Genomic DNA, 16,567 nt, shown 5'->3' with positions numbered 1-16,567 from the left:
GACAGAGTGATAGAGATACAGTATAGGAACAAAGGAACCCTTCCTCACAAAGCTTACACATTAATATGCAGATGAATACAGATACAATACAGAGAGAGAATCCTGCCCCATAGAGCTAACAATCTAATATACAGAGGGATACAGATACAATACAGGAGAAAAGAATCCTGCCCCACAAAGCTTACACTTTAATATGCAGATGAATACAGATACAATACAGAGAGGGGAGAATCCGGCCAGCAGAGCTTACAATCTAATTAACAGACAGATACAATAGAGAGAAGGGAATCCTGCCCCGCAGAACTTACACTCTATGCTGAGGGATACAGATACAATAGAGAGAAGGGAATTCTGCCCCACAGAACTTACACTCTATGCCGAGGGATACACATACATTACAGAAAGAAGGGAATTCTGCCCTGCAGAGCTTATAATCAATAAATGCAGAGGGATATAGATACAAAAAAAGGGAGACAGTGAATAATTGGAAGAAGGGGAATTCTACCAATGTATCTATGTGTACATATAAAGTGTGTGTGTGTGTGTGTGGGTGTCATATATATATATATATATATATATATTATATATATATATATATATATATATACACACACACACACACACACACACACACACACACACACACACACACACACAATAGATTTAATTACTTAGCTGCAAAAGATGCCTGCAATGAATTGATGAATGGCAAAGCATTTAAATGTATATAATCGTATAAAACAGCCCCGTGTGATATTCTGCAGCGTTCTCTTGCTGTAAGTGGGGCAATCTTTGCTCTGTTTGATGCTCTGTTTATCAACCCTCCCAGCCCAGGTGTCACTATATACATAGCATTATCACACCGCCCCTATACACACATACCACTATGCACCAGGCGTCGCTCTCCTAGCACCCACACAGTATCACCCCTCTGCTAACTTCCTCTGCCTTGCACATTGCCGTACTGTCTGCTTCTCCCAACTCTACACAAGAGGCCACCAGAGGAATCTCCATGTGCCGCAGCCTTTAGGGTGGTCCCTTCTAGTGACAAAGTGAGATCTGTCCTTTTCTCCGATATGTATCTTCCTTGGCAAATGCTCTGGCAGTGTGTAGTATGGCACTGGGAGCTCACATACAGCGGTGTGCATATCTGGCTGTACAGTATATAGGAGTAACGTGCACACTGGATTGTTGTAATAAACAGCAGATGGCGCTATAACATCACACACACACACACTTCCAACAGTCCAACTCGTGTTTGTGCGCGCAAACACACACATTGATGTAGAGGTATCAGTACCGTGTTAGCCGAGCTTAATAATCAAAAATAAATAGATGATACCGTTCTGTGGCTAATGAAATGCTTTTATTTGTGCGAGCTTTCGGGATGCACTGATCTCTTCTTCCGGCGATGTTACAATGGGATAAAGCAAGCAAAGGGTTATACTTAAAAACAGTGTCTCTTGGAATGTTATCTGTGACTGAAGCCTATCCCTCCCCCCCTGTGCTGTATGCGATTGTATGTGTGTATGTAAATATAAATTTATAAAGCGCCCACAGTGTATACAGCGCTTTACAAAAGGTGTGTGAAGTGGGAGTGTACAGATGCAGCGGCCATAATTTTTACGAAATCACGCGGTTTATACCTTCGGAATACCCATGTGATGGCGCGGGATTACTACCACCATACCGCCTTAAGACGCGAGTGCAGAAAATGGCATTTTAGTGTTCTGGCTTTTAAACACCTGAAATTGACACTGTAGCACAGTACTGTACACATTACAAATCATTCATTTCATTGCATATAATTGGTAAACACATCCAGGGACTGGAGGGAGTATATGTCCGGAACACCTGTCCCTGTGCACATGGCCGCCCGCACTTTATGGCCTCCTTAACTTATGACCGGACGGACCGCACACAAGGCCGCAATACAGACACGACGACACTCCCTGTAGCCACACGCCCGATCAACACTCCCCTGTAGCCCTGCACTCTCCCTTAACTTTAGCGTAACTTGCTGCGTTACAAAACACACATGGCCGGACGAACCGCGCTCCCTGTAGCCGCGCACATTCAACTGCCATACTCAACAGTAGCCGCGGATGCTTCTTCATTTAATAAAAAGGATTTTCATTTAATAATTCTCCCTCCGCAACGGCCGCCCGACACTCCCTGTGCACATGGCCGCCCACACTTTATGGCCTCCTTAACTTATGACCGGACGGAACGCACACACGTGCCGACACTCCCCTGTAGCCACACGCCCGATCAACACTCCCTGTAGCCCAGCACTCTCCCTTGATGCCTTACAAAAAACACATGGCCGGAATCGTATTCAACTAAATCTACATCAAAACGATGGCGTGCGCCACTACGCAATTTTAATTGCGATTACAAAATGTCCGCCCGTACCTTCACCTACGCAGTCTTAATTTACTTTATAAAATGGCCGCCACCCGAACTTATCGTCCGCCTTCACAACATGTGTCTTTATCATTTCCCAATTACCGCCAGCCTACCTTACATTGACATAATAAAATGCCCACCTTCTCAACATGTCCCGCTTTGCCAATGCTACATTTTTTCCCTTAATAATCATTATTTTTATTACTTTACTTCATAAAATGGCCGCAAGCCTAACTTACATTTACATTATAAAATGTCCGCCTTCACAACGTGTCTTTAACATTAGCGAATGACCGCCAGCCTACCTTACATTGACATAATAAAATGACCACATTCACAACATGTCCCGCTTTGCCAATGTTACATTTTTACCCATAATAACATTCTTTCATCACATTTGTTTCCTACATTTCAACATTCACGATCCTCTGTCAAAATAGAAATCCTCATTTCCTTTACCTTCAACATCCATACACAATACACAATCTTCATTCACCCCTTCACATTCACACAATTTCATAACAAACACTACACATTCATACCTTCATCCACACCTCAGCACACACATTACATTTATACACTCACCCTGATCAACGCATCAACAACATACATCACCATCTCCGTCTGCGCTCCGCGCGCCCATCTCTCTATGCGCTCCGCAGACAATACCATTCTCCATAACCTCATGCATAACACGCATGTCCCGCCACCATACAGCTTTATTCACACAAAAAATTAATCATTTTTTTATACAAATTACCTCTTCATTAACAATATGTGCCAAATCATAACTATCTTACCCCACACACCCTTTCTGTTTCCCACAATATTTCACCCCCCACCCTTAGAGTAGACAAGCTGATTCACCTTCCTCTTTCATCCCCCCCCCAAACTTCCTCTTTCACCCCCCCCATCCGTCCTCTTTCATCCCCCCACCCTTCCTCTTTCACCCCCCACCCTTCCTCTTTCACCCCCCCACCCTTCCTCTTTCACCCCCCCCCACCCTTCCTCTTTCACCCCCCCCCCCTTCCTCTTTCACCCCCCCACCCTTCCTCTTTCACCCCCCCACCCTTCCTCTTTCACACCCCCCACCCTTCCTCTTTCACCCCCCACCCTTCCTCTTTCACCCCCCCCACCCTTCCTCTTTCACCCCCCCCACCCTTCCTCTTTCACCCCCCACCCTTCCTCTTTCACCCCCCACCCTTCCTCTTTCACCCCCCCCACCCTTCCTCTTTCACCCCCCCCACCCTTCCTCTTTCACCCCCCCCACCCTTCCTCTTTCACCCCCCCCCCACCCTTCCTCTTTCACCCCCCACCCTTCCTCTTTCACCCCCCCCCACCCTTCCTCTTTCACCCCCCCCACCCTTCCTCTTTCACCCCCCCCATCCTTCCTCTTTCACCCCCCATCCTTTCTCTTTCACCCCCCCACCCTTCCTCTTTCACCCCCCACCCTTCCTCTTTCACCCCCCCCCCACCCTTCCTCTTTCACCCCCCCCCCCACCCTTCCTCTTTCACCCCCCCCACCCTTCCTCTTTCACCCCCCACCCTTCCTCTTTCACCCCCCCACCCTTCCTCTTTCACCCCCCCCCCACCCTTCCTCTTTCACCCCCCCCACCCTTCCCCTTTCACCCCCCCACCCTTCCCCTTTCACCCCCCCACCCTTCCTCTTTCACCCCCCCCACCCTTCCTCTTTCACCCCCCCCCCACCCTTCCTCTTTCACCCCCCCACCCTTCCTCTTTCACCCCCCCACACTTCCTCTTTCACCCCCCCACACTTACTCTTTCACCCCCCCACACTTCCTCTTTCACCCCCCAACCTTCCTCTTTCACCCCCCACCCTTCCTCTTTCACCCCCCCCACCCTTCCTCTTTCACCCCCCCACACTTCCTCTTTCACCCCCCCCCCCACACTTCCTCTTTCACCCCCCCAACCTTCCTCTTTCACCCCCCCACCCTTCCTTTTTCACCCCCCCACCCTTCCTCTTCCCTCCCCCCCACCCACCCTTCCTCTTCCCCCCCACCCACCCTTCCTCTTCCCCCCCACACACCCTTCCTCTTCCCCCCCCCCACCCTTCCTCTTCCCCCCCCCACCCTTCCTCTTCCCCCCCCCACCCTTCCTCTTCCCCCCCCCACCCTTCCTCTTCCCCCCACCCACCCTTCCTCTTCCCCCCCCCACCCACCCTTCCTCTTCCCCCCCCAACCACCCTTCCTCTTTACCCCCACCACACCCACCCTTCCTCTTTACCCCCACCACACCCACCCTTCCTCTTTACCCCCACCACACCCACCCTTCCTCTTTACCCCCACCACACCCACCCTTCCTCTTTACCCCCACCACACCCACCCTTCCTCTTTACTCCACCACACCCACCCTTCCTCTTTACCCCCACCACACCCACCCTTCCTCTTTACCCCCACCACACCCATCCTTAACCACACTTACTTTACCCCCCACATTTTCAACATAAATTCTGTATTACTCAAGCTTTTTATGTTCAAGATTTGTGCTACATATGTTATACTTTCATTACATTTTATTGCTATACTTTTAATTTTAAACAACATTCATTTATTTTATCTATTTACATTCCGGGCAACGCCGGGTCTATCAGCTAGTAATAAATATAGATTATGGGGGCTATGCACTAAGCTCCGAGCTTTCGCACCGGACTGAAAAAAATTAGCACGTCCGATAAAAAATGAAGCCGGCGGCGCGATTCACTAAGGTCCTCAGCCTATTTTTTATCGGACGTGCCCAAAACTGGCTTATCGTGCGTGCAATGTATTTCCCTCTGCTAGCGTTCTTAACATTTACGTACGATAGCTGATTGAAAAAAAAGCCGCTTGTAACATTTGCATGGAGATTTGCCATCTCCATGCAAGGCTGTTACAGGCGATCGTACAATAAATAAATACATTTTAATTATAGTGTACATGAGCAGGGGGTCTCCGGAGCTGAACAGCGTTGGTTTCAGGTCCGAGGACCCCCTACTTCAGGAGATACAGGCCCCGTTATGGGCTGCCGGTATCCCCTGCAGAATTTCAATGTCCCGGTCACGTGACGTGGACGCTTGAAAGTGCAGGGGATACCGGCACCCCATAATGGGGCCTGTATCTCCTGAAGTAGGGGGTCCTCGGACCTGAAACCAACGCGGGTCAGCTCCGGAGACCCCCTGCACATCTACACTATAATTAAAATGTATATTAAAAAAAGAATTATCAAACATCAATACACGACCCCCCTCCCCCCATCCGCCCTAACACATACAGTAAAATAATGTGCAAAATAACTATTATCCAGATATGGATAATAGATTATTTGCCCATTATTAAACACTGCATTAGCATACCTAAATAAATTCAATAAAAACAGTAGCCAGCTAATCCAATCAATACAAGCAGTAACAACATCAACAATTATTTAATTAAACCATTAACCAATGAAACCAATTAATTCCTAAACCAACTCAAAATGAATAGTAACACTAACCAATCAAACCAATTCATTACAACAACATTAATGAATGTAAACATTAAAAGACAAAGAAATACATTCAAACAATCTCTGAAAGAACCATAAAACGCATTAGCCAACATAATACAACATTAACTACAAACGAACACCAATCGCAAACATTTTATTACATTAAGCAGAAAAAAAAACCAATGACATCCACCTAAGAAACTGACATAAAAAAAACCAACAGCCATACCAAGCCACAAATGCCCCCAAATATTGTAATAATAATGTATTAATCTGTACCCTAAAGTGGTACAGATTAATATATTATCAGTCAATGTGCCTCCCCCAAAAATCAAAAATCACATCCAATGAAAAAACCTGTAAAAAGAGACATTTACAAACATTGAATATCTTACTTACCATTAGAAGCGGTGGCCCTCCGACTCCCGGGGTAACAGGAAGCTCACGTACCTTGAAGGCCTCCAACAGCATCCGATGCCATCCGCCATGAAGATCCGGATCAGGTACCAAAATCTTCTTTTTTCTTTCTTTACTCACCGTCTTCTAGCTTCATATGTAACCATTTCTTGTTCTTTATCTTCTTCATCTGTCAATCAAAAATACCCCATGTTAAATCCCAGCCGATGCTGTCTCGTCGGCTTCTTGGGCTCAAATGAGGCGTCACGGCCTTAAATATGGCTTGTGACGTCACATTTAGCCTCAAAATGGTTCACAGCCACCTGATTGGCTGTTCAAACCATGTTCCGACTTTAATTTTTTTTTTTTTACATGACGTCACTTAAAGGGAATGATGCCAGCCAATCAGAATGGCTGTGCTTCATTTGCCTTTAAGATGACGTCACAAATCCAAGATGGCCGGCGTCACATGGTATTTCAGCCAGAGTGTGGAATTGTTTCCCATGATCTGATTGGCTGAAATACCATGTGACGCTGGCTTCGTGACGTCATCTTAAAGGCAAATGAAGCACAGCCATTCTGATTGGCTGGCATCATTTCCTTTAAGTGACGTCATGTAAAAAAAAAAATTAAAGTCGGAACATGGTTTGAACAGCCAATCAGGTGGCTGTTCACAATTTTGAGGCTAAATGTGGTGTCACAAGCCCTATTTAAGGCCGTGACGCCTCATTTGAGCCCAAGAAGCCGACGAGACAGCATCGGCTGGGATTTAACATGGGGTATTTTGGATTGACAGATGAAGAAAGAAGATAAAGAAGAACAAGAAATGGTTACATATGAAGCTAGAAGACGGTGAGTAAAGAAAGAAAAAAGAATATTTGGGTACCTTTGCTGGATCTTCATGGCGGATGGCATCGGATGCTGTTGGAGGCCTTCAAGGTACGTGAGCTTCCTGTTACCCCGGGAGTCGGAGGGCCACCGCTTCTAATGGTAAGTAAGATATTCAATGTTTGTAAATGTCTCTTTTTACAGGTTTTTTTCATTGGATGTGATTTTTGATTTTTTGGGGGAGGCACATTGACTGATAATATATTAATCTGTACCACTTTAGGGTACAGATTAATACATTATTATTACAATATTTGGGGGTATTTGTGGCTTGGTATGGCTGTTGGTTTTTTAATGTCAGTTTCTTAGGTGGATGTCATTGTTTTTTTTTCATGCTTAATGTAATAAAATGTTTGCGATTGGTGTTCGTTTGTAGTTAATGTTGTATTATGTTGGCTAATGCGTTTTATGGTTCTTTCAGAGATTGTTTCAATGTATTTCTTTGTCTTTTAATGTTTACATTCATTAATGTTGTTGTAATTAATTGGTTTGATTGGTAAATGTTACTATTCATTTTGAGTTGGTTTAGGAATTAATTGGTTTCATTGGTTAATGGTTTAATTAAATAATTGTTGATGTTGTTACTGCTTGTATTGATTGGATTAGCTGGCTGATGTTTTTATTGACTTTATTTAGGTATGCTAATGCAGTGTTTAATAATGGGCAAATAATCTATTATCCATATCTGAATAATAGTTATTTTGCACATTAGTGTACTGTATGTGTTAGGGCGGTGTATTTAGTTAGAAATACTGTTTAGTATTTTTGTTGGCACAACATTGGTACCGCAGGCCCGCGGGTACCCCAGGACTCCCGCGGGGACCCGGGACGGCCGTGGGGTCAGTTGGGGACACCCGCCGGCTTGTTATATTGGTTTTGCGCCTCCAAAAAGGTAAACAAAGAATTTTTTCTAAGTCCTGCTTTTTTTATCACCTGCCTTTAGCTGGTGAGCTTTATTCAGCGCAACTTTAACGTACGATCAGTTTGCGTTGCTTATTGAATCCCGCAGAAGGGCAGGATTCAGCGCAAACAGCTGATCGTACGATCAAAGTTGGACTTAGAAAAAATTTCAAGGAAAAGCCCGTTTTAGAGCGCAAAGTGCCTGTTTGCGCGGCTTAGTGCATAGCGCTCGGCGGAACTTCACGTTCTAAAAGCACTTTGCGCTCTGAAAACGACTTATCACTACTTAGTGCATAGCCCCCTGTATGTAGATGCACGTATCATGTGAAAATCACAAAGTGTGCTTTGTACAACGAATCTAACATGGAAATAATGGCTATGAAGGTAACAATATAATGAATAGCAGTAGTCTGCACATTTATATCAAACAAAGGAAAGTATATTTCACGTATGCATAAGCATATAGCATAAATAATTAAGGCCGGGACATCGCATCAGAGGAAGCCCCCCAAATCCCACTCGGAGTTCAGTCCGTGGGGCTGGAGTGTACCAAGTGAAGTTTTTATTTTAATTGATTCCATGTGTTTAACACTGTTGCGTCATTCTCAGCTGTGTTTGAGGTGATTAAATTGATTATTTAGCACATTTAAATGTGCTTTGCTCATATGTGTCCACACTCCTTGAGAAAGCGCAACACTTGCGTGAAACGCGTGGGAGGACCTTTTTTGTCTTGTAAACCACTCATTTTTTTGTTCAAATAAAGCCCTTTTTACTTTTGCTGGTACCCGTTTTTCAATTTGTTTGGCTGTTCCTGATTCTGCCCGAGTGCCCTGACATCTACCATTCCTGCTGCCAGGGCCGCCAACAGGGGGGGGGGGGGGGCAGAGGGTACTGACATCTACCATTCCTGCTGCCAGGGCCGCCAACAGGGAGAGGGGGGGGGGGCAGAGGGTACTGACATCTACCATTCCTGCTGCAAATACTACTCGTTGTCGGCGGCACCGTGGTCAGGGAAGCTTTCCCTATAGGAGAGTGATCACAGTATCACGCACAGCTCCAGGACAAGACCTCCGGACCTGACGGACCCCCGTTGAACCTCCCCCCGCTTCAGCAACAGTTATCTGGCTACTTTATAGCGCATTCCTGAGCGCACGACAGGCACAATTTTCATTTTCTGGATACAGCGCCTCCACCTGGGAGGGATCCTCGCGCTGCAGGATAACTCCTCACAGGAACCAATGCAGTATTTAGAAATACGCGCACAATGGTAAAAGATAACTGTTTACTAACACACACTAATAATATAATAACAATAACCATACACAGTACCCCAACACACTACATAACCTACGCACTACCCCCGGTAGGACTCCCACCAAAGTACTGAGGGTGCATGGGCACCTAACCACCTTAGTGTCCACAGACAAGGCCCACCCAAAGAGTGTGTGGAGTATCGTTACCCCCTGTGTATGGCCGTTGGTGCATGTGGGTACCTTCCTGGCCTCAGGCCATACCAGGACAATCTGAAGATGATGGATTCGCAGGACCGCACTGTGAGCCCACGACGCGGTCTACCGGATCCTCTCTCTCCTCTCCGGAGGCGTCCGCCTCTTGACTGTTGGCGCAAAGACAGCGTGTGAGCCAGTGAGGAGCAGCACGGCAAGGGGTGAGGACGTGTTCAGGGTGCCAGTGGCCCCTGAACTAGGCCATATATCCCCTGCAGGCCCCAGCTAGGTCCCTGATCCCCTGCCAGCTTGTGGTGCTACAGGGAAGGCCCCCAGATAGGGACGCTTCCCCAATAGCATGCTGCAGTGTTTGTATAGCAGTGACAGGACGCCACGCGGTGCGCGCGGCCTGCAGTCTGGGACCAGACCATAGGCCCCTATAGACGTTAAGGGTGACGCTCCCGCTGGAGCTCCGGCAGCTCCCCCGTCCGTAGCAGAGGTAAGCGGGGAGCCTGGCTACGTATACAGTAAATATACACAATGTAGTCACATATACACCACTTCATTTATACACACCTACACACTTTGTTAATATATATACACACCTATACACTAGTCACGTGTACAGCACTTAATTTATATATACACACACACCTATACACGGTAGTCACATATACAGCACTTAATGTATAGTTAAACACCAGTACACTGTAGTGATATATATACATATACACACACACACTGTAGTCACAGATACACCACTTTGTTTATATACACACACACACACCTATGTACTCTGCAGTGCTCCTAGACTGACCCCTGTCAACGTGTGCCCCGGGGTAGCTGCCCCTATTAGTTCACCCCTGTCCATCAGCGTGACCTCCTCCCTGAGGGGCAGGTGGGTAGCAGGTGATAGGGGTGATATTTATAGAGGGCAGGGTGTGAGGGGCATGTGGAAGACAGCACAAACTGACTCACTGACAGCATGAGACGATGCCACTCCATGCCGCGTGTGACACAATGACAACAGGGAGGGGAGGGCTTGTAATATTCATTTGTTGCCCTGAAAAGGCTTGTGCAGAGTATCTATAATGAATATGCAGCACTGTATAATGATTCCGGGTATCTATACACCGATAATGAACACCCGGCGCTGTATAATGATGATGAGTATCTCTGTACATTGATAATGAATATGCTGCACTGTATAATGATAGGGAGTATCTATTGTGACAAACGGCTTACTCCGGGGCTCCGTCGTTTGTCCGGGACTGTTTAGAACACGGTCTTTTAGGGTAGGTTAAATGATGAGGCGTCACGTACTGTTCCTTTAAACAGGCTATGCCTGGTTTATTCAGTCCCAGGCACTGAGACTGCCACAGTGCATACAACAGAAAACAGATCAAAACAAAAGCTGCTCACCTGAGCGATAACTTAACTTAGATATCCCTGACTCAGGGTTGGAAGTGGCTTTTCCACTTCCAACATCAAAACATGGTACTTTTGCAGTCTTACACAAATGAACAGAAAGATTGAACCTGTTTGGGGAAGAGGCTTCTCCCCTCTGTAGTTCAGCAGCCTTCCAGCCTCCTGGCTCTTGTGGGGAGACCAGAGCAAACAGGAAATCAGTCTTTCATACCTGATTCCTAATTAGCATGACAGGAGACAGAAATCAGGCAGCAGACAAACTCTGGTCTGGATCTCTCATCCCTCAGTTCCAGCGCTTGCCAAACTGTGGGATGGAGTGTATGTATTATAAGGCTGCACTCCCAGGCCAAACAGGATAGAAACTGTCTAGTATCCTGGGAGCCCTATATACGGAATTTATTACCATCCCCTGGTTTCTGTCACATATCCTCCCCCCCAGCTCAGACCTCGAGGGATGAGCGACCATGGATATTAGGGAGTGCATCCTTGACAACCCGTCAGCATTGCCATGTTTGTGCCCTGACCTGTGTTCCACAGAAAATTTAAAGGGTTGTAGGCTTAGGAACCACCTGGTCACTCTAGCATTCTTTTCCCTGTTTTGACACATCCAGGTAAGGGGTGCATGATCTGTGACCAACCGGAATTTTCTCCCCAACAGGTAGTATTTGAGCGTCTCTACAGCCCACTTTATTGCGAGACACTCTTTCTCTACTATGGAGTAATTTTTCTCCTGGGGATTTAGTTTCCTACTTAAATAAAGGATGGGGTGCTCCTCACCTTGAGACTCCTGGGAGAGTACCGCCCCCAGCCCTACCTCAGATGCGTCGGTTTGGACTACGAACTCTTTGGAGAAGTCAGGTGTGACCAACACTGGTTGGGCACAGAGAGCTTCTTTCAGGCTTCTAAAGGCCTGTTCGGTTTCGGGGGACCACTTTACCATTAGCGGTCCTCTTGCTTTTGTGAGGTCAGTTAGTGGTGTTGCCTTAGTTGCAAAATTGGGAATAAACCTTCTATAGTACCCAATTAAGCCCAAAAAGGTCCTTACTTGTTTTTTTGTAACTGGCCTTGGCCAATTTTGTATCGCCTCCACTTTGAGTGTTTGGGGTTTGAGTAAACCTCTGCCAATAGAATATCCCAGATACTTGGCCTCCTCCAGACCAATAGTGCATTTAGCGGGGTTAGCAGTTAGTCCAGCAGACCGGACTGCGTCAAGCACAGCTTGGACCTTTGGAAGGTGGGACTGCCAATCTTCACTATGGATTACCACATCATCCAGGTAGGCGGCAGCATACCGAGCATGTGGTTTTAAAATTTTATCCATCATTCTTTGGAATGTGGCGGGAGCTCCATGTAAGCCAAAAGGCAGCACCCTATACTGAAAGAGGCCGTCTGGGGTTGAGAAGGCTGTCTTTTCTTTTGCCCTTTCTGTGAGGGGAACCTGCCAGTACCCTTTTGTTAGGTCTAGGGTTGTGAGATATCGGGCTTTGCCCAGTCTCTCTACAAGTTCATCTACCCTGGGCATAGGATAAGTATCAAATTTTGACACCGCGTTTAGTTTCCGGTAGTCATTGCAAAACCTTGTTGTACCATCTGGCTTTGGGACTAAGACTATAGGGCTGTTCCACCCACTTTGGGATTCCTCAATTACACCTAGTTTTAGCATTTTTTTAACCTCTAAACTTATAGCCTTTCTTTTGGCCTCTGGGATTCGGTACGGTTTAAGGTTAACTCGGACCCCCGGTTCAGAGACTAAGTCATGTTCAATTACGCTAGTTCTACCTGGCCGTATAGAGAAGATTTCTTTGTTTCTTTTCACTAAATTCTGAACCTCTCGTTTCTGATGAACAGACAGTGTTTCAGCTATGCTAACCTCTGGGTCAGTTTCTTGATTCTCTGACGGACCTGGGGGTACTAGGGTTAACAAGACTTCTCTATCTTTCCAGGGCTTGAGTAGGTTTATATGGTAAATTTGCTCAGGTTTCCTCCTACCTGGCTGTCTTACCTTATAATTTACTTCTCCCACTCTTTCCAAGACCTCATATGGCCCATGCCATTTAGCAAGGAATTTACTCTCCACGGTGGGAACCAGAACTAGTACCCTATCACCTGGAGAAATTCTGACCCTAGCACCCTTATTATATGTATTCCTCTGTGCTTCTTGAGCTTTCTCCATGTGTTCCCTCACTATGGGTAGGACTGCAGCAATGCGGTCCTGCATCTGGGCAACATGCTCTATTACACTTCTGTAAGGGGTAACCTCGTGTTCCCAAGTCTCTTTGGCTATATCCAGTAAGCCCCTTGGGTGTCGGCCATACAATAGTTCAAACGGGGAGAAGCCTGTGGATGATTGGGGAACTTCCCTAATGGCAAATAACAGGTACGGTAACAAACAATCCCAGTTTTTCCCATCTTTATCAACCGCCCGCCGTAACATGCTCTTTAAGGTTTTATTGAACCTTTCCACTAAACCATCTGTTTGTGGATGATAGACTGAGGTTCTGAGATGCTTGATTTTTAGGAGTTTACATAGCTCTTTCGTTACTTGGGACATAAATGGTGTTCCCTGGTCAGATAGAATCTCTTTAGGAATCCCGACCCGGGAAAACAGAACTACTAACTCTTTTGCTATGTTTTTAGCTGAGGTGCTACGTAGGGGAACTGCCTCCGGATATCGGGTGGCATAATCTAATATTACCAATATATGCTGATGTCCCCTAGCAGACTTTATTAGGGGTCCTACTAGATCCATAGCAATCCGGTCAAATGGTACCTCTATTATGGGAAGGGGTACCAATGGGCTGCGGTACGCCTTGAACGGGGCGGTGATCTGACATTCTGGGCATGAGGAACAATAATTCGTAATTTCTGCCAGAACCCCAGGCCAATAGAAGCTTCGGAGAACCTTTTCTTTTGTCTTTTCCACCCCTAGGTGTCCCCCCAATGGATGACTATGTGCGAGGTGTAATACTACGTTACGGAATGTCCGTGGTACCAACAATTGTTTAGTTGTAACTGATTTCCTTTTATCAACCCGATATACTAGGTCGTTCTCTACCTCGAAGTAGGGGTAAGCAAGTGACCTATCTGGTTGGCCAGGAGTACTATTCTGGTCCCGTATATTTCCCCTTGCTACCGCTAATGTGGGGTCCTCCCACTGGGCCTTCTTAAAACTCCCAGGACTGACCTCTAGGTCAGCGAGGGTCTTATCCGGTTCTGGGGTGGTAAGTGTCTGCTCAACATCTTGATTTGGGGTATTCCCTACCAAAGTAGTGATGGGGAAGGGAATTTTACAGCACTCCTCCTTTTCCCCCTTCTTATTTGGGCCCTCGTCAACCTCCATTTCTGAAAAAGGGAAAGGATTTGTTTCTTCTAATACTTCGTTATGGTCCGCTATTGAACTCTGGGCGCTATTCTGAGCGGGGGACCACATTTTTAGAAAATGGGGAAAGTCGGTCCCTATTAACACATCATGTGCCAGTTTGGGTACAATACCCACCTTGAAATCTAAAGAACCAAACTCTGTTTCAAAAAAAACATCAACAGTGGAATATTCATGATTATCCCCATGTATACAACAAATTGCCACTCTTTGTGAACTGTTTCCCTGTTTCTTCTTAATGGGCAAGAGGTATTCGGACACTAGTGTGACCATGCTCCCAGAGTCAAGAAGTGCCCGAACCCTCTTACCATTAACCTTTACAAATGCCCACAGATGGTTATTCAAGGGGTCCTCTGGGCTAGGGCCCATACATTGGGACAACAGCGAATAAGGTTCCACGCTGTTGCATTGCATGGGCTCATAATTTAGTGGGCAGATTTTTGCTGTGTGGCCCCTCTCATGACAATTTACACATTTAGGTACATAGTCTGTGTCCCACTTAGAGCCTTTTCCCGGCTCCCCATGTTGGCTATTGCCCTTAGTGTGCGAACCACTGTTGCTGGTGCTGCGTGAAGGTGGTCGCCGCTCTTCAGCGCCCCTTAACCCCGGTACCCTTTTACCGTCTCTGGAAGAGTCCTGGAACCTCGGGTAGTGGGGTTGCTCCACGACTGTGGGTTGCGGGTGCTCTTCTGCTGCATTGTACCTTTCTACGAGGGCCACAAGCTCATCCGCATTGTGGGGGTCACTCCGACTGACCCAACGGCGTAAGGCAGAGGGAAGTTTCCTCAAGAACTGGTCCATGACCAACCGTTCCACGATGTGGCTGGCTGAGTTGATCTCGGGTTGTAGCCACTTCCGGGCGAGGTGGATGAGGTCATACATCTGGCTTCGGGTGGCTTTATCCATCGTGAAGGACCATGCGTGAAACCTTTGGGCGCGAACAGCCGTGGTTACGCCGAGGCGGGCGAGGATCTCGAACTTCAATTTTGCATAGACGTTAGCTTCGGCTGGCTCTAGATCAAAGTAAGCCTTCTGGGGTTCGCCGCTTAGGAAGGGTGCGATTAGACCAGCCCACTCAGCTTCTGGCCATCCCTCTCTCTGTGCCGTGCGTTCAAACGTGAGAAGATAGGCTTCCACATCATCCGAGGGTCCCATCTTCTGAAGGTAGTGGCTTGCCCTGGTCATTTTCGGAACTGGGGCTGCCGCTGCCAGTGGAAGGTTACTGATAGTCCCCCTCAGGATCTCGAGTTCCTGCTGTAAGCCCTGAGCGAACCGCTGTTGCTCCTCTCTCAGCAAGCGGTTTGTCTCTTGCTGGTTTGCATTCGCGTTTTGCAGGGCTTCATTCGTCTGTTGCTGGTTTGCATTCGCCTGTTGCTGGTTGGCATTCGCCTGTTGCTGGTTGGCATTAATCTCTTGCTGGGCTATTAGCAGCTGTTGATGGGCTGCATTAGTCTGCTGCTGGTTTGCATTAGTTTCTTGCTGGGCTATTAACAGCTGTTGCTGGGTTTCATTCGCGTCTTTCTGGGCAGCGACATTGCGTACCAGCGCACCCACCACGTCTTCCATCTTGTTTGCAGAGGATGAAAAAACTTTTTTTTTTTTTTTTTTCAAAGTTCTTCAACCCGCAGACCCCCTAGTGCTCTGCCCGCATTCTCCACCATATGTGACAAACGGCTTACTCCGGGGCTCCGTCGTTTGTCCGGGACTGTTTAGAACACGGTCTTTTAGGGTAGGTTAAATGATGAGGCGTCACGTACTGTTCCTTTAAACAGGCTATGCCTGGTTTATTCAGTCCCAGGCACTGAGACTGCCACAGTGCATACAACAGAAAACAGATCAAAACAAAAGCTGCTCACCTGAGCGATAACTTAACTTAGATATCCCTGACTCAGGGTTGGAAGTGGCTTTTCCACTTCCAACATCAAAACATGGTACTTTTGCAGTCTTACACAAATGAACAGAAAGATTGAACCTGTTTGGGGAAGAGGCTTCTCCCCTCTGTAGTTCAGCAGCCTTCCAGCCTCCTGGCTCTTGTGGGGAGACCAGAGCAAACAGGAAATCAGTCTTTCATACCTGATTCCTAATTAGCATGACAGGAGACAGAAATCAGGCAGCAGACAAACTCTGGTCTGGATCTCTCATCCCTCAGTTCCAGCGCTTGCCAAACTGTGGGATGGAGTGTATGTATTATAAGGCTGCACTCCCAGGCCAAACAGGATAGAAACTGTCTAGTATCCTG

General features: G+C 46.9%; 1 protein-coding gene across 2 annotated transcripts in view; it reads right to left on the bottom strand.

The window, feature by feature from the left end:
* Positions 1-16,567, bottom strand: part of LOC142501424 (protein-lysine 6-oxidase-like) — a 33,338-nt gene that overhangs the window by 13,597 nt on the left and 3,174 nt on the right. The window contains exon 2 of one of the 2 annotated variants that reach the window (XM_075611327.1): positions 9,591-9,691. In XM_075611327.1, the coding sequence (XP_075467442.1) occupies positions 9,591-9,691 (101 nt within the window). Of the gene's footprint in view, positions 1-9,569; positions 9,694-16,567 lie in introns of those variants that run through there. The other variant, XM_075611328.1, reaches the window with a different exon arrangement.

This window comes from Ascaphus truei, chromosome 8 (assembly GCF_040206685.1).
Source record: "Ascaphus truei isolate aAscTru1 chromosome 8, aAscTru1.hap1, whole genome shotgun sequence".
In the NCBI taxonomy this organism is placed as follows: Eukaryota; Metazoa; Chordata; class Amphibia; order Anura; family Ascaphidae; genus Ascaphus; species Ascaphus truei.
This window is presented reverse-complemented; position numbering and strand designations above follow the sequence as displayed.